The sequence below is a fragment of the Dipodomys ordii genome, unplaced genomic scaffold (genome assembly GCF_000151885.1).
Source record: "Dipodomys ordii isolate 6190 unplaced genomic scaffold, Dord_2.0 Scaffold120, whole genome shotgun sequence".
Lineage (NCBI taxonomy): Eukaryota > Metazoa > Chordata > Mammalia > Rodentia > Heteromyidae > Dipodomys > Dipodomys ordii.
Window position 1 is genome coordinate 515,985 of NW_012267336.1, and position 18,331 is coordinate 534,315.

At 47.6% G+C, this 18,331-nt stretch overlaps 1 protein-coding gene across 1 annotated transcript in view; it reads left to right on the top strand.

The window, feature by feature from the left end:
- The window catches only part of Kif6 (kinesin family member 6), a 240,101-nt gene that overhangs the window by 181,427 nt on the left and 40,343 nt on the right, over positions 1-18,331 (top strand). Inside the window, exons 14-15 of the mRNA XM_013029563.1 lie at positions 4,465-4,573; positions 12,271-12,326. Coding sequence (XP_012885017.1) covers positions 4,465-4,573; positions 12,271-12,326 — 165 coding nt within the window. The remainder of the gene's footprint in view (positions 1-4,464; positions 4,574-12,270; positions 12,327-18,331) is intronic.

Genomic DNA, 18,331 nt, shown 5'->3' on the forward strand with positions numbered 1-18,331 from the left:
GAGGAGGAGGAGGAGGAGGAGGAGGAGAAGGAAGAAGAAGAAGAAGAAACTCATAAAGCACCAACGCATATGAATCTGGACTCCCAGTGTTTGTAGAAATCCAAAGCAAGATTTGAAAGTTCCTGCTCATTGCCCTTTCCGTCTAAATGCTCTTGAATCAATGCCGAAAGCTGGAAAAGATTACACCCTTGAGACCTGTAAATATTTTCCAACCAACCTAACAACTCAACGTGCAATGTCGTGTTGGGTTTGGAGGGATCTCCTGTAGTAGCTTGTAAATGGTCCTGGGACTCAGCAAACCAGCAGGATGAGTCTTTTGAAGGTAAGAGTCTCTTGGACTTTTCTGCCTGGACTGGTCCCAAACCGTGATCCTCTAGATCTCAGCCTCTTCAACTGCTAGGGTGATAAGCATGAGCCACCAGCACCTGGTTTCCAAGGTCATTATCTAGGTCATAATCTAGGTGGCAGGACCACCTAGATTAGCGTCATTTTCTTTTTAATTCACGCTTCCCCTGCCCACCCCAACCTGGGATCTCCACTTCCTCTCCATCTGGCAAATACTGACAGCCTTTGGAGTCCTTGGCAATGCAGTCCAGAGGCTCCTTCCTCCCTGCAGCCTTCTCCCTGTCTCCCTGACAGACATCGCTCTCCCGTCCCGCTCTCCCCTTGGCTCCCTCCCTGCATCCCTATCACAAGCAGAGTTGGTTATTTGTTGTTCACCCTTCTTTCTCTGAACTCTGTAAACACCAGGATGAAAGCTTTAATCTTCTTGTTCAGTTTTGCATTTCTGTCACCTGCCTTCCAACTCCAGTAAGATAAATAAACAATTCTGGAGGGAAGAAAATAAACAGATGACTGTCTCATTAGCAAGGTGAGCTTTCAACTACTCTTTCTGCTCCTCCTGCTCATTCTCTTCCTGACGTGTACAATGTGTGCTTCAGGACTGGAGGGCTCCCCATTCTCCTAGGGAAAAGGAAGCAGAGATAACTCTATAAAGTCTATGAAAAGGCCTTGCATTAATTCTGTAGGCAACTCCAAACAGAGGGTGAGCTCTCGTATAATGTCAAAAGAGCAGGATGTAGGCTGCAAGCAAGCACAAGGAGGCTGGCCAGGGGTAGAAGGGGGGAAATGGGGCTGAGTCTTTCCCTCATGCCACTCTCTGCAGACCCTCGGCCTCTTGCTCCACATGCTGGTCTTCCAGGAAGTCTCTGTAGGCATCCAGGCCTTGCTTTACCTCTTTGCCTTCAAACTAGGGCCATGACCAGCCGCCTCATCCTGGCTTCCCTCGATGGACACTCGGGAAGCCAGTGGCTAGGATCACAGCCATCATCCCATGTCCATGGCCCTGTGGTGCCCACGAGCAATCTCAGATCCAGAACCGGCCCTCCATGACAGTGGGAAAAGGGACAGTCCGTGGCACCGCAGGACCCCCCGAGTGTCTTTTGTCAGTTACCAGAAGTGTTCAATACTTCTGGTGTACCTTTACCACACTCCGTTTTGCAAACTGGGATGTGTGTGTATACTACTGTGCTGCTTGCTGGCTGCAGACTTCGATCCTGTAAAACACAATCACGAGGGCCTTTGTGTCTGCAACTCCTTCTCTGTGCTCTGCACATCCATTCTGCACCTGCTGTGTACCTCAGGGAAGCAGAGCCTGAAGGAGGAGAGGCCATTTTCCCACTGCCACTCCCTGGCTGGTAGAACCTTCTTTCTCGTCATCTCCTCTGTGAGACTGCTGGGGAACCCCACAGGCAGGCTCTGGTGGAGAGTGTGTGGGGCTTTCCTCTTCCCTAATTGTATCCCAGACAGACTTGTGCCTCCCACCCACTGTTGTTATTTTATTATTCCACAAAAGCATGCATCACTACAGTTGGACGGGGACTGGGAACAGGGAGAAGGTAGAGAATGTGTCCCTGGGATCCTGATGAGCTCTGCAGGGGTGGGGGGGGGTGCGGAATGTGCCTTGCAAATGTCTCCTACATGCAGGTTCCATATCAATCATTCCCAAGTCCTGCTAGATTGGGGAAGTGTGCAGGACAGATGTGGAGTCAGACGTGAGCCGTGCCCATTTGCTTCTGATTGGGAAAGGGTGGGGTGTCATTGTGTGTCTCACCATTCAGACATTCTCCATGGTGCTATTTTTATCCCAGGAATCATCAAATTGGTGTCAGATGGGTCGCTCTGGCTCCTCATGCAGAGGCTCAGAGCTGGGACTCAGCGGGTTTTTTCCAGGGAGGAGAGGTTATTGGATGAGGTCCACATGAGTGTGTCTCTGGAGCCCTAGGCCTTCTGGTGAGCACCACTAGCCCTGATCTGTGCTCCTGTGGATTCAACTGAGCCATCATCACATCTAGTCATCGCTGGTCCTGGCCACTTAAAAGACATATTCCAAATGGCAGCCATTAAACAAGGGATACACACACACACACACACACACACACACACACACACATACACACACACACATACACACACACACACACACACACACACCTCTACCTTCACCAGTAGGGATTATTGTGTGCGGTGACTTGTCTCCAGGAGCAGGAGTAATACAATTAGTGGAGGGAGGAGGCTTCAGTCTGCTTGGGCCTCAGAAAGCTTTGGGGAGCTGGTGACAGTCAGCTAAGGCTGCCTTTCCAGAGAGAAGCAGGGCTGTTGGAGGAAAACATGGCCTCCCAGGCAAACAATCTCAAAAGGCACAGAGCATCAAGAAAGACCCGGTGGATCTCTGCCTATGTGAGCCATGAGCATGGCTTTCATTGAGGGACCCAGGCATCTGCCACACTGACCCTTGTCATGGATATGTGAGGAGGAGGTCCTGGTGCGGGGGTGGTCCAGAATTTGAACTCCGAACCAGACTCAGCAGTGAGGGTTGGGCAGTAGTGTCAAATAACAAATACCAGGTATTAAGGCCAGATATGAAAATTGGGCCTTACGATTGGGAACCTAAGTCCTAGATAAAAACCAGTATTCTTGGCCAACCATGAGAAGTGAGTATGAATCCCTACATGGAGAATAAGGGTAGAATTTTTAAAAAATAAAAAAATGTAAGCTACCAGCACAACTATGTTTATTGCAGCATTATTTACCATAGCTAAGATATGGAACCAACCCAGATGCCCCTCAGTAGATGAATGGATCAAGAAAATGTGGTATATATACACAATGGAACTCTATACCTCCATCAGAAAGAATGACATTGCCCCATTTGTTAGGAAATGGAAAGACTTGGAAAAAAATTATATTAAGTGAAGTAAGCCAGGCCCAAAGAAACCTAGGCCCCGTGGTTTCCCTTATTTGTAATAACTAGTATATGTCTGAGACAAGCAGAAAAGGTCAGATATGTTGATGTTAGGTGAAATGAACTCCAAGATAAGTATTCAAATGTTTTTTACTTTCATATATGATTGTTTCTAACATATTTATGATTTCTTTGTTGCTTTGTATGTCCCTCCACCACGATATAACCCCTGTTTCACTGTATTTGATGTTGGTATAATTTGTGGAGGGGAAGGCATAAAACAAATTGTTTAATAGGGATACAGGTGGACCCATTGCAACAATGAGATGTACAAGTAGTTACATCAAAAAACGCCAGGGAGGGAGGTGGATATTGGAGTGGGGGCTGGATATAGGAAGGGATAGGAAGGGGAAACAACAATGCTTGATAAGAGTACTTATTATCTTGCCCATGTAATTGTAACTCCTCTGTATGGTATTTTCATAATAAAAAAAAAAGTGTAGACTTTTCAGCTGGGTGCCAGTGGCTCATGCCTATAATCCTAGCTACTCAGGAGGCTGAGATCTGAGGATCACAAGCCAACCTGGGCAGAAAGGTCTGTTAGACTCTTACCTCCACTTAACCACCAGAAAACCAGAAGTGGTGCTGTGGCTCAAAGTGGTAGAGTGCTCGCCTTGAGAAATAAATAAATAAAGCTCAGAGACAGCACCCAGGCCCTGAATTCAAACCCCATGACTGACAAAAAAAAAGAAAAAAAAAGAGTAGAACTGTTTAGATTTCTGTCTTTCTGTCTGGATTATAATGCCTGGAAATTTGGGATGAAATTTAACAGAAAAGCAAATTGGGGCAAAACAGGAAAAAGAGAGGTGCGGCCCTGAAGAATGGCAGAAAGTACATTCACAGATGTTCTCGGCAATCCAGGGCCTGGTGCTCTGGTTTTCATTTCCCCTGGCCAGACATTCCAAACCCCACTAGCTGCCAGTCAATAGCCGTGGCCCTGCAGGCCCAGCCCTGTGGGGTTCCGCGGGTACCACTGCAAAGGCCTCCCGGGTAGGTTGGCGGCCAGCTGGATGAGCCCAGGGCCACCTGTCTGGCCAGAACCTAACTCTGCTGTGGGCCTCTTGGAGCCAGGACTGGCTCTGTGGTCCGACTGCAATGACAATGAAATTAATAAGATCCTTATGCCGTGACTAAGGCCACTTCCCTATGTCTCTGAACAGGGATGAGAGAAGAAATGTCACTAGGGCGCCAGGAGGCCTTTGAGATCTTCAAGAGGGACCATGCTGACAGCGTTACCGTGGATGACAACAAACAGATTCTAAAGCAGAGGTAAGGCAGGCTCTGAGAGCAGCGGGCACCCCAAGGCTCAGCCACGGTGGAAATCTGCTACCGGCCCTTCCCCACTGGGTCAGCCTCCCTTCTGCAGGAAAGGCACGCGGTCCCTGTGGCTTCATGGAGACACATCTCTCACGTGGGGGAGCCCCACCACCCCTACACCACTTGACTAAGCAACTTGAGGGAGAGGGCGGTGGCAGAAACTCTATCCCACTTTCACATCACAACATCGTGAGTCTTCATCTGCTCAAAAGATAGAAAGAGAACACTTACGGGCCAACTCTAGTCTCAGAACTCCAGGCCCAGCAGCTCCGCTGGACAAAGAGTTCCAACACATTTTAGCCAACATGAATGCACATTTTGTAACCCAGAGGCCTTTGGGGCATTCTCCTCCACCAGAGCAGACGGCGTCTGCTGGTGGTGGTGTTATCAAGCAAGGCCGGGTTCTGGACCACTTTAGAAAAGAAAAGCAGATCTGTAATGTGTCATAGCTAGTCTGTGAATTAGAAGCATATGCTCCAACTGTTACAATCAGACTGTCAGATACGTCATCTAGGACTCAATAGAAAGAGTTCTGGTCTGGCAGTGAGTTGCCTCCAACTCCAGATCTTAGTGGAACTCTCCTGGCAAAATTTCAAGACCAGTTTGCTGAACCGAAAGGAGATCTGTGTTTGGGGGTCGTGTCTTTAAATGACAATTCAAGGAAGGCTGGGAAGTTGTTGAGCTCTCAAGAGCGGATGTGTGGAGGTCTAGATCCAAACAGCAGAGGAGGTGACTTTGAAGGAAAGGTACAAGAAAGGAAAGAGGAAGCAGACAGAGAAGGGAGAAGCAGGAGAGAACAACTTCTTGAGAGCCAAGAGGGAGGACGGCTTCAGGAGAGGCATAGAGTCAGTGATGTCAGATGGAGGGAGGGGGGAGGGAGGGAGGGAGGGAGGCCTGCATGTAGATCTGTCCACAAGAGGACCATCCAAGTTGAATTAGAATGAATCAAAGGAGCAGAGACCAAATATGAATAATGTGTTTTTGGACCAGGGGTGTGGCTCACGGTTAGAACCCTGGCCTGGTGCGTGGGAGGCTCTGGGATTTCATCCCAACACCGGAAAAAAAAAAAAAAAAGGTGTCCAAAAAGTTCACGTTAGATGAAAAACATTTTTAAAAAGAAAAAAAAAGGAAGAATTGGCCAAGATAGTAGACCATGGAAGCAAGCCAGGGGCAAGGGAAGTAGAGAAACTCAGGGTCAGGCTGGGGCAGCAAGGCCTCCTGCAGACTAGTGGTTTTGGAGCCAAGAACTCAGAGGGGTTGACCCTTGGAAGGAGGCATGAATAGAAAACAACTCGAGATGGGCCTGCCCTGGGAAATTTGAAGACTTGTGAATGATAAGCCATGTCACACGGCTGCCACAGAGAGGGTCAAGAAGGCGGACGAGAAGAAGAAGGAAGGACAGACAGCACAGGGCGCTGAAGGCCTGGGCTGGGAGAAGGTGGGGGCTGGGGCTCTGCGGGGATGGTGACAGATGGACATCAGTCCTGGACAGCAGTCCAGCCCTTCTCAGTCTAAGCAAGTCCACGCACCCCTGCAACCTTGCCATTCCACATTTGGGATAGATGTCCCAAGATGCCCTCATCGACAGTCCCAAGGGCACATATACATAAGTAGATATAGATCTATAGATATATGGCATCTCATGGCAGCACTTCCAGGAGCTGAAGAGAGTCAGACACATTGGGGGTGCCCGTCACTAGCTAAGCAGGTAAAATAATAGGGGAGCCCGTAGATCAAGATGCAGCTGATGGACACAGCAGGTTCAATGTCTGCATGCCAACAAGAATAGATCACAGTGCCATGTAGGAATGCAGTTGCTATAATGCACAAATGTGTGCACACAAAGCTACAGCATGCAAGCAAAAGTGTGGGAGCAGGACAGGAGAATAAAGAGGAATGGAAGAGAACATGAAAGAAACCAGGGCATGGGCAGGAGATAAAGTGAGTCTGGTCAAAGCTGAAGATGCTCTCTGTAGGAAAATGACTCTGTGCACACAGCACCAATCTTAGCGTGTGGGTCCAGATGTTTCGCAGACCTGCGCCTGCATGGTAAGCCATGCATTTTAGGTATAGCCAGTTGGATGCACTAGCACAGGATATCTTTCTTGGCTGTTCAAAGCAAAGCCTGGTAAGTAGAAGCCAACTGCCTCATCCTTGAAGACATCCAAAGAGGTTTCCAACATTCCCAGGCCAGAAGCTTCATAGCTTACCCTTGATGACTCATTAATCCTGGCTTCCTATTAAAATGACCCCTGGAGCTTTAAACCCTACCAGGTCTGGGCCCAACTCTTCAGGTATTCTGATTTAATTAGGTGAGACCTGAGCAGCCCATTAAAAAAAATAATAATAGATTCCCCTAACTGGCAGATTTCAAAACCCCTGGTGTTGACAGTGTCCAGAGACATTGAAATCCAGAATCTCTGAAGTAGAATCCTCAAAACTTTACAGATTAAAAAAATTTTTTACTAGCTCGAGTTTAAGAACCACTGGTAGGGAAAACATACTTCATCTTTCTTTGTCTAAAATGGCTGCTTGGGTTTGTATCTGAGTTTGGGTCTGTATCCAGTGTAGAAGTGAGTGGAGACCAGACAGGGCCATGCGCTCACCAGATTTCTCAGCACACCGCCATCTTTGCTCGAGTTCATTACAGTCCTGACATCCTGTGCTTGTAGTTTAAACAAGTTCACACAGAATGGACTGCAAATGGCCCTTTCTTTCTTATGGCCACTGTATAAGAGAATTCATGAGTCTCACCCTCTCTCACTCTTGCAGAGAGAGAGAGAGAAAGAGAGCTCTTCTCTGAAAAGAGGTCTTCCTCACAGTAAATCAGTGTTTTAAAATCAAATGAAAAATCACAAAACCAGCCCACATGTTTTTTTTAAATTCCCACATCTGTGTACTGTTACTGCCCTACCACTCATTAAAGGACTCTGGTTCCCAGGGGTAAAAGGGTTTAATTCAGAACTTACCCTTTCCTGAAGACTGGTTCATTTGTTTGCACCTATGGAGATACATAGCAGAGAACCAAGAGACAAATGTCCTCATGTAACAACACTGTACAACCAGTGTCCCAATAGTGTCCCAATATGGGGTGTCAAAATAGGGCCACTTCATGATGTCTTTTGGGCCTGGGCGCTGTCCCTCAGCTCCTCAGCTCAAGGCTAGCCCTCTACCACTTGAGCCACAGCGCCACTTCCAGCTTTTTTTCTGCTTATGTGGGGCTGAGGAATCAACCCAGAGCCTCATGCATGCAAGGCAAGCGCTCTACCACTGAGCCACCTTCCCAGCCCCCATGCTGTCTTTTAGGTAGCAATGTCATTCCATGGATCCCAACCCCTTCCACACCATTTCTTTAGCTCCCCCTAGTGGCAAGGAGGACCCATGTCAAGGTCTATGCAAGGACTTGCCCATCATGGCAATATGGACAAGGGACCAGAAGAAGGCCTTGGCTGGGGATGGCCTCCTCACTAGGCTGATAAGACTCTATGTGAGATCTCGCTTTTCTGTGGGTCCTGAGCTCCCGGGACCCATCAGCCTGGCCTCCCATTTTACTCCCTTCTCACATCTAGTAATGGTGACCTGAGGTTTCTGGCATGACGTCCGTCATGTTGTAAACAGGTCCAAAAGAGAGATTAGAACTAATGACCCCAACCATACAAAACCTTCTCTATCCCACAGAAAATACGTAGGGACCTTGGTGGCCCAGAATCCCTTCTTTTTTTTTTTTTTTGGTCGGCCATGGGGCTTGAACTCTGGGCCTGGGCGCTGTCCCTCAGCTCTTCAGCTCAAGGCAAGCACTCTACCACTTGAGCTACAGCGCCACTTCCGGTTTTCTGGTGGTTTATTGGAGATAGGAGTCTCACAGTCTCTCCTGCCCGGGCTGGCTTTGAACCACGATCCTCAGATCTCAGCCTCCTGAGTAGCTAGGATTACAGGCGTGAGCCACCAGTGCCTGGCCCAGAATCCTTTCTGACTCCCTCCCTTCTCCACATACAAGACCAGGATGGAGGATGTAAAGCAGGTACCTCATTGAGAGGTTTTCCTGCTCTTCCTCATCCCCTCCCTCCCGCCCAGTAAACTTTGCCTCAAGGCATCTCCAGGATCCCCAAGCTCTGGTTCACAGTCTGGGGGAAGTTGTGTTTCCTGCCTGTGACAACCGAAATAAGATATTGGTGCGCTAATAGGATATTTGCCCTTCCACGCCCCACAGCAGGCAAGCCAGTTTTTAAGCAGGATTTTTCGGTAGAGGACAATTACAGATCACAATCACTGCATTTTGTAGGCATGACTCATCCTTCGTGTGTAATAATACAAAGAGAGGCTGCTGGCCCCGTGCTTGGCAAATATCAGTGCCCAAGCAAAAGCACAGTGAACCCTCCTTTGTGGCAGAAACCGAATCCTACAGATACAGAGTCCCATTAAATAACAAAAGAAGAAATGAACAGGGAGATTAACTACAGTTGGCAATAAAGGCATTGATAATGTGAACTAAAGCGAGAAAAAGAGCCCCTTCACTCAGTTGGATCCATTCAACATAGAATAGAACAGCAATCTAAAACCAACAGGAAAACCAGGCCCAGCGTGGAGAGAAACCTCAGGCACCATCTGGAAATAACACCCATGACAAATAGGAGCTCCCTGCTTTGTAGGAGATATGGATCTTAACCTTTACTATTTTTCCAGTTATATTTTTGTACTTATACCTTGTCTGATGAACTACAATTATGAACTCTGAGAACAGAGATTAGATTAGGATCTTCTTGGCCTCCCCCACAGTTTTTTAAATGGTGCCAGACACAAAAATAGTATTACAAAACCTCTTCTTTTGTTTGAAAATTGACACATTTGACATTGCCTGGCCAGGAGCATGGCTTGAGAGAACAGGTAGGTTCCTACAAGTAGGAAGACACAGCCGCAGCTCCCTGAAAATCAGGACGGAAATGCCAGGGCCGCCATCTTGATGGGGAGAAGAAAAAACAGGAAGCATGATCTTCCTCCCAATGAAATGGCAGCAACTGGAAGTATAGCTGTAGCCCAAGTGGTGGAGTGCTAGCCTTGAATGAAAAAGCCAAATGGGAGCACCAGGCTCTTAAGTTCAAATCCTAGTACCCAACACACACACACACACACACACACACACAAGCAGCCACCAAGGTACCCTGTGTTGGTTTGCAGATGAAATAAATGTCAAAATATCATCTTCTGACATTGGCGAGGCCCGAGTGGCTACTCAGGAGGCGGAGATTGGAGGCCTGTGCTTTGAAGCCAGCCAGGACAGGAAAGTCGGTGACATGCTTATGTCCAATTAATCACAGAAAAAAGCCAGAAGTGGCACTGTGGCTTTAGTGGTAGAGCACTATCCTTGAGCAAAAAAAGGAGCACTCAGCGCCCAAGCCCAGAGCCTGTCCCAGCCTGAACACACAGCCCTGGGATCGCCAACGTTCAAGGGCCAGGCTGACGAAAGAGAATCTGCAAAGGAGACTATGGAGCTCCCGGAGGTGGGGAGAGGAGAATGGACAGCCAGTACACCACAAGCCAGTGACACTGCATCCATCCCAGTGTCACACTGGGCCCACCTGGCACACAGTGTCCCAGGAAACTCAGCCAGGGCACTCTGTTCACTGCTGGCCTTCTCCCCACCCAGGCCCAGCCCTTGCCCCAAGAGTCTGGGCAATGGGTAGCCAGTGTCTGCCCAGGAAGAGCACCCAATAAACCCCTCTCCCCAGAGTGATCTGCACAGCTAGGGATACCCTGAAAGGAGTGGTTTGGGGCAGGGCCTTCCCTGCCTCGTCCCCAGGCTCAGCATCCCTAGTGCAGGCCCCGCCCCCCCTTGGTCAGCTGTGAGCCAGCCTAGCACATCCCCCGGAAAAGGAAGGCTACTCCCTTTTTGTAAGGAGTCACTTTGTAACAACCCCCTGTTTCCCCAGCCCAGGGCCGGGCATGAGCCTGGACATCTCACAGACACATGATTAAAAGTAAAAATGGGCCAGGTGCCAGTGGCTCACACCCTGTAATCCTAGCTACTCAGGAGGATGAGATCTGAGAATTGCAATTCAAAGCCAGCCTGGGCAGGAAAGTCCAAGAGACTCTCATCTCTAAGGAACCACCAGAAGACTGGAAGTGGCGCTGTGGCTCAAAGTGGTAGAGCGCTAGCCCTAAGTGCAAACACTCAGGGACAGATCCCAGGCCCTGAGTTTAAGCCCCACAGGGCTCATGGACTAAGCGCCAACATAACCACCTGATGGGTCATCAAAGATGAGGTACTAACAGCAGAGCCAAGTAGAAAGTATCAGCACAGGGCTGGGAAGGTGGCTCCGTGGTAGAGTGCTTGCCTTGCATGCCTGAGGCCCTGGGTTCGATTCTTCAGCACCACATAAGCAGGAAAAGCTGGAAGTGGCACTGTGGCTCAAGTGGTAGAGGGCTAACCTTGAGCTGAAGAGCTGAGGGACAGTGCCCAGGCCCAGAGTTCAGGCCCCACGACCGGACCCAAAAAAAAAAAAAAGAAGCAAAGATCAAAAGGATCACCGCTTAAGGCCACAGCTGAGGGGAAAGTCAGTGAGGTTCATTACGGCATAACCATCCAGGCATACTGGACCACATCCGTAACCCCAGCTGTGCATGAGGAATATCTTTCTACTAGAAATAGAAAGATAGCTATCCGAGGCCAGCCTGGACTGAAGGGCAAGATCCTATCTCAAAAATAACTAGAGCAAAAAGGTCTTGGGATATGACTCAAATGATAGAATGCTTGCCCAGCAAGCACAAGGCCTTCAGTTCAAAACCCTGTAATCCTTATCCCCCACCCCAAAGAAAAGCCAGATGCTCGTAGCTCATGACTCTAACTCTAGCTACTTAAAAGACAGATCTGAGGATCACAGTTCCAGGCCAGCTTGGCCAAAAAGTTCATGGGAACCCTTTTCAACCAAACTGGACAAGGTTTTCCTACCTTTGTGAGAAATGTAAATAGGAAGATCACAGTCCAGGTACCTGCTGAGAACCTAGTTCAAAAATAATCAGTGCTGTTGGCATAGCAAGCATAGATCTCTGGATTCAATTCTTAATACCACCAAAAAATAAAAAATAAAATAAAAGAATACTTAGTTGCATGATTAGTAGATCACATCGCATTATACAACAACTGAAATCAAGCCAGGCAACAGTGGCTACTCAGGAGGCTGAGATCTGAGGATCGTAGTTCAAAACCAGCCCTGGCAGGAAAGTCCGTGTGACTCTTCCATCCAATTAACTACCAGAAAACCGGAAGTGGCGCTGTGACTCAGGTGGGAGAGTGCTCACCTTGAGCTGAGAAGCTCAGGGGCAGCGCCCAGGCTCAGAGTTCAAGCCCCATGGCCAAATAAATAATACAAATAATACAAAACAAAATCAAAACTCACGAATTAGACCATTTGAGGATAAAAATTCCACACTGAAGTGTCCACACTTGCGTGATATCTACGCGAATTCAAATGTTCTCTCTCTCGTTAAGCCTAATAATTTTCACTGACATCGATTTTTCTCTTATATCCTTTAATAAGGTTTTATACTATATTAAAGATCGCTCCAAAACCTTTACTTCTAAACATAATGTAGGGCAAACAGAAAAAGTAACCTTTTTCTTTCTTGTTTTTTTTTTTCCTTTTTTCCTTCAGGTTTTCTGAAGCAAAGGCCCTGGGAGAAAGCATCAATGAAGCACGGAGTAAAATCGGTGAGCCTCCCTCCTCGTCCCATTCTCCTGGGGAAAACCAGGTCACCCTGTGCAAACGCTCCCCAACCTCCTGGCCAGCGAGGTCTGCTGGCCAGCGGCGGTCCTGCCAAGGAGGCTGCTTTGACAGGGCCTCCAGCCATGCCACAGCCATCAGGAAAAGCACTTGCTTTCCTCTTGCTTTCTTCTGGTCTTTGTGTGGGCTTGAGTTCAAGCATCCCAAACAGGACATTTTCCTTTGCCCTGATGCTTTTCAACGACAGCTCCGGCTGCCCTAGCCATGCAAGCGGGTTCACGGGTTCATACTTGCAAGTGCTGTGGAACGCTCTTGCACCTCCTAACGCGCATGCATCTCAAATGAGGCGCAAAGTGAAAGCTATGTGCAGCGTCAGTTCCATTCAAATGCCAATAGGAGGAACAGAAAGGGGGAAAAGAATGTCCAGGGGCTGTCTACAGTGCCCCCACTCCGTGTGTATTCTGGAAAGGGCAGCAGACTCGGGATACTAGTGCTGGAGGTGGGTGTGCTCAAAGCTTTTGCAAAGGGAGAAGGAAATGTTTCTCTTTTCCCAAGTTAGGAAACACAATAGACACCCATCTCCCAGCACCCCACCCCCAAACCTCAAAATGGGGTACCTTCAGCCTTGGCCTCTTGTGTCCCAGCGATCAAGGGTTGTGTGTTCCCAGCTGGCTCCCTCACCCCTCCACAGTGAGGAGAGCACAGAAGCCCCTGTGCCGTGTCCGACTCTGACTTCTGTGCACCTCTCTGCCACTGAGGCAGAAAGGGCTGAGCACCAGACCCCGAGTGCGCCAAGCCACCACACCAAGAACCCCTGTGACTCATCTTGTGGCTCTTAAGTTTAGGCCCAGGGTCCCCTGTAGGGAGCATGTTCTTGTGTGACCTCTCACCTCTCGTTGAATGGCAGTGCCAGCCTCCACACCTGCCACGGCAGTAACCACAGGAATTCTGTGTCACCTTGCAGGGTGGCAGCCTTTTGTGTTTTGTCTCGAAACATAGCCTTTTTTTTTTAATGTACGGAGGTTTGAACACAGTGTCTCTCTAGGCCGGTGCTCAACCACTTGAGCCGTGCCTCCCGCCCTGCATTTTGCTGGCTATTTTAGAGATGGAGTCAAATGAACTTTTCTAATCCAAGCTGAGCCCAGAGCCATAGTCTTCTAGATCTCAGCCTCCTGAGTAGCTTGGATAATAGGCAAGAGCCACCCACGCCAGGAAGGAAATGCCTCTTATCAATACTCCAAAATTACAGTCTTTACTAGAGTCACTATTGCTGCCTCTTCTTTGATCTTTATATTAAAGTTCGTAGGTATTTTATATGAGAAAAAGGTTTTAAGTTTTTGACCCTGTATCCTAATGGGTTTCTCTTAAAGTCTACGTGTCTTACTGGAAGCACTTAAAATTGTTCTAAAGAAGGGTTCATCGTCTTCGGACTTCCAGAGTGCTGACACACAGGAAAAGAGTGTAAGCCTGCTTCTTAGCCTATTTCCCCTAAAGTGTGGAAAGGCAGATGGCAGAGATGGGGTGTCCTGAAATGATCCCCCATAGTTTATCCAATAAGGAAGTCAAGTCCAGGACACTTCTGCCTTCACAGGACCAAGGCTTCAAGTGGGAAAGCAGGTGCTGTGCAGAACATCTAGTCTGAGACCATAGCAGTGGGTTCTACCTGGCACAAGCCATGTGGAACTGAAGGAGGGAGGGAGGGAGGAAAGAGAGGAAAATGGGAGGCAGATTCCAGTTCCTGCAGCCGTTGGTCAGCACCGTTTTCCTTGGAGGGACCAAATGACCATCTTCACCCCCAAACAAATAAGGCAGAAAGTTGCTTCCCCCCAAGTAATATAAGGTTATACTCTTTTTTAAAAAAATTATCTAAGGCTGAGGATGTGGCTCAGTGGTAGTGTTAGCATGTGCAAGGCCATAGGTTCTGTCCCCAATACTTAAAAAAAATCTAACTCAATCAAAATCAAACTGTGGCAGCATTAATGAAATACACTAATTAGTAATGGAAGGCAAGCCTGCGCCAATATACATAGTTTCTCAATCTGTATGCAAGGGATCATAGTCACAAATATGATAAACTCTGCATTCTGTGGTGCAGTAATGTATTCTGGTGGATCTAGCTTGCCATGTTCAAGGCTAGGCAGGTCAGAAAGTGCCAAAGAGTGATGTAGACTGTGTGCCTGGGTCAGACGCCCACAGTGAAGGGAGGGAAGGCCGCTCTCCACCTGCCAGAAAAGATGTCTTTGTAACTTATATCAAAAGCCCTGGGCAAGTTAAACATTGGTTTTCTTCATTAAATAGTGAGTATAGTTTATCTCAATATTGAGATTTGAGCTTCTGGGCTACTGGGAAAGGGGCTGGATCTGTAGCATTAATAAAGCCAATGTTTGAGCCAGGCACTGGTGGCTCACGCCTGTAATCCTAGCTACTCAGGAGGCTGAGATCTGAGTATCATGGTTCAAAGGCAACCTGAGCAGAAAAGTCTGTGGGATTCTTGTCTTCAAGTGGTAGAGCACCAGCCTTGAGCAAAAAAAAAAAAAAAAAAGCTAAGGGACAGTGCCCAAACCCTGAGTTCAAGCCCTAGTGCTGGCGCGCACACACACACGCACACACACACAACCATCCTATTATTTCCTTTTCTTTGAAGAAGCCAACCCAACCATCATCTCATCACCCATGTATGTCAAGAATAAATTCAAGCCAGGCACTGGTGGCTCACACCTATAATCCTAACCTACTCAGGAGGCTGAGATCTGAGAATCGCGGTTCAAAGCCAGCCCAGGCAGGAACGTGCATGAGACTCTTATCTCCAATAAATCACTCAGAAAACCAGAAGTGGTGCTGTGGCTCAAGTGGTAGAGTGCTCACCTTGAGCTGAAGAGCTGAGGGACAGTGCTCAGGCCCAGAGTTCAAGACCCACGACTCACAAAAAAAAAGAAGGAAGGAAGGAATGCTTGTTGCTGTTGGAGAGCCATTGTGACTAGCTTTTGGGGAAAGCTGTAGGTAGCTCGTTCACGGGGCTGTGGTTTGAACACATTCATATACACAATACTGCCATCCGGGAGGCCTCAGATTGTGCCCTGGAGCCCAAACTCCGGGAAAGAAGTAGGCACTTAGTGGCCGTTGCCCACAGCACACATTCTTCACTTGCTGCAATTCATCTCTCTTCCCACAACAGTGTTTAGCCAGCCTTGTCTTTGGCAAAAGACAAAGGCAATAAATGGTTGTTCCTTGGCATAAGGCCCAGGCTAAACCAGCCAGGAACCAGCCGCTTCTGGAGGCAGGTGGAAGAGTTGACAGACACCTCTTCTTGGCACCTCTTCTCCCTTCCCCAGACCCCCTGGGCCTAAATGGAAACTGACATCCTCACGGAGGCTGCATAGAGATTTCACGCATAGGCTGCCTGGCTATCAATGCAACGATGATAGAGAGTGACCTAGAAGGAACTGTTGATATGTGTGAAGAAAAACTACAAACACCTGAAACACTAGCAAAATATTCTAGAAGTGTTTGTCCCTCCGTTCCAGTTTCAAAGTAGGATTTCAACCCGACACTTGAGCATATTTCCCTGGCCCACGAGATTGGGGAAATCACTTCTTGTAATTGAGTCTCCATCCACAGAATCAATAGGACATTGGGTCTCCTTTTGTACCTAACCCCTGCATGAGAGCTTCTAGAATCTTCTAGTTCATTCCCCTACGTGATAGCAACATGAGACAGGTATTTCCTTTGGCCGTGCTTGGTCACCAAATCCAAATATCAAGGACACATTTCATTGCATACTTAGTCTGTGAAGACTTGCCTACACTGTCTCATGAAGTTCCACACTGGCTGCATATCCCTAATCTGTAAGTCTGAAGTCCACATTGCTGCAAAATCTGAACTCATGTCATGTTGTGTGGTGAATTGTGGGGTTTGCTTTGGGGAAGCTTCGCCAGCATTGTCTACAGACATACTTCAGAGTCGGAGGTGGTTTGGCTGCACTCCTTTCAAGTAGGGAATTCTTAGCCGGTGTCATCGCATCATGGATTCTGCCATTTGCTTAACACGGTGATTTACAAGTGCATTTTACCATCCCATTTGGACATTCTTCATTTGTTATAGAGTCTGTAATTGAGTTTGGTCCTATGGTTGTTGTAGTCTTAAGATTCTATGAAATAATGATTTTCCTATTATTCTATAGACTTTCTGAAATGGAGTGAAGTGACCTCGTAAATCATGAAACTGAAATTCAAATCCAGATCTAGCGCATATGTCTGTAACGCTAGCTGCTCAGGAAGCTGAGATCTGAGGGTCAGAGTTTAAAATCATCCCAGGCAGGAAAGTCTGTGAAGCTTTTATCTCTAATTAACAACCAAAAAGCTGGAAAAGGAGCTGTCACTCAAGTGGTAAAGTGTGAGCCTTGATCTTTTTTGCTCAAGTGCCAGTAGTGGTACAAGAAAGTGAGAGAAAGAGAGGGAGAGACAGAGACACAGAGACAGAGGTAGCAAGTCAGAGACAGAGACAGAGAGAAAGTTTAAGTACAGGTGTTTCTGCTATAATGAAATGAATACAAAAAAGACACCCTAAAAAATAACACTGATCTTGGGGACATTAAGATTAGGAAATGCCTCTTAAAACCATGCTACTCTCTAACTAGAATTACAGTTACCATCCTGATAATAATAATGGCCTAAGTCCACATGTTAAATGTTAACACACAAGGAAACATCAGGCTTTTCCCACAACACACAAGGCCCTAGATTTGATCCAGAGCACCACAATGGGAAGGAAGGGAGCTAAGGAGGAAGGGAGAGAAAGAAGAGGTAGGGAGGGCAAGGGAAGGGAAGGAAGAGAGGAAAGAGAAGAAGAGAAAGAGAAAAGGAAGGAAGGAAGGAAGGAGAGAGGGAGGAAAGGAGGGAAGAAAAGAAAGAAAAGGAAAGAAGGAAGAGGAGCTACTATTAGCATCGTAAAGAAATACCTATAAATTAGTGTTAGAAAGAGGAGAAGGAACAATTACTCTTCAATTAGTTTGAAAGCATATGTAATCATGTGAAAGGTCATCTTGTCAATAGCATGTTCAAATGGAAGTAGATCCTAGGAATATTGAGGCATCTCTCAGAGATGACTCGGGGTGTCTCATGGAGCATGGTTGATTTCCTGAGGTCCTTTCTGTAACGGTTTCGATGTCCCTGAAATCACAGGGTGTTCCAAGACACGCCATTATCTGAGTGACAGCACATACCTACTGTGACAGATACCCTCATGAAATTGATTGCATCTTTTGCTGTCATCATTTGGAGCTCAAACAGAGCCATGATTTGATATAAGCCAGAGGGCTGGAGAACACTCACTGACAAGAGGTGCCCCTGGAATTGTCATGTAGAGAGGAGGAAGTAAGGATGGGCTGGCAAGTTGGCAAATGAAGATGGATGGCTGTCTCCTGTGATTCCCCGCAAAGTAGTTTTACCTTGGTGAGTGAACCCTGAACCTGCCCAAAGCCCATATCAACCACACTGTATACCAGACAACAATTTATTAATACACCATGCACAGTGTGGCTGGTATAGTCAGGGTCTTTGAACCACCTCTATCCAGGGCACCTCCTTCCAGGGAATATAAAACTAGATTTGTGACTATAGGGCTGACAAGTAGACATCTCCAGGCCCAGAGGGAATAGACACAAAAAGAAGTCAAGAATTTGGAAAGACAGGCATCCACTGTCCACAGGAAAAGCAACCCTCCATCAGTTATCCCAGTCAGATGGCAGTGGCTGAGGGAAGAAAACAGGTCTGATGTATCAGAGAGTAGTGGCCTGGATGGCTAAGGTTGTGACAGAGAAGGCAGGAAAGGGCGGGGCAGGCGGGTGATTGACATCTAGAACTTCCTTCTTGTGTGCTCACCGAGCTGTGGGAAGGATTTTACTCCTTAACTCTTACAAGGTGACACCAATTTCTGAATCTTCTGATTTCCAAAGATGCTCCTCCCCATGGCCCCTTTGTTTTGCCAAAGAAAG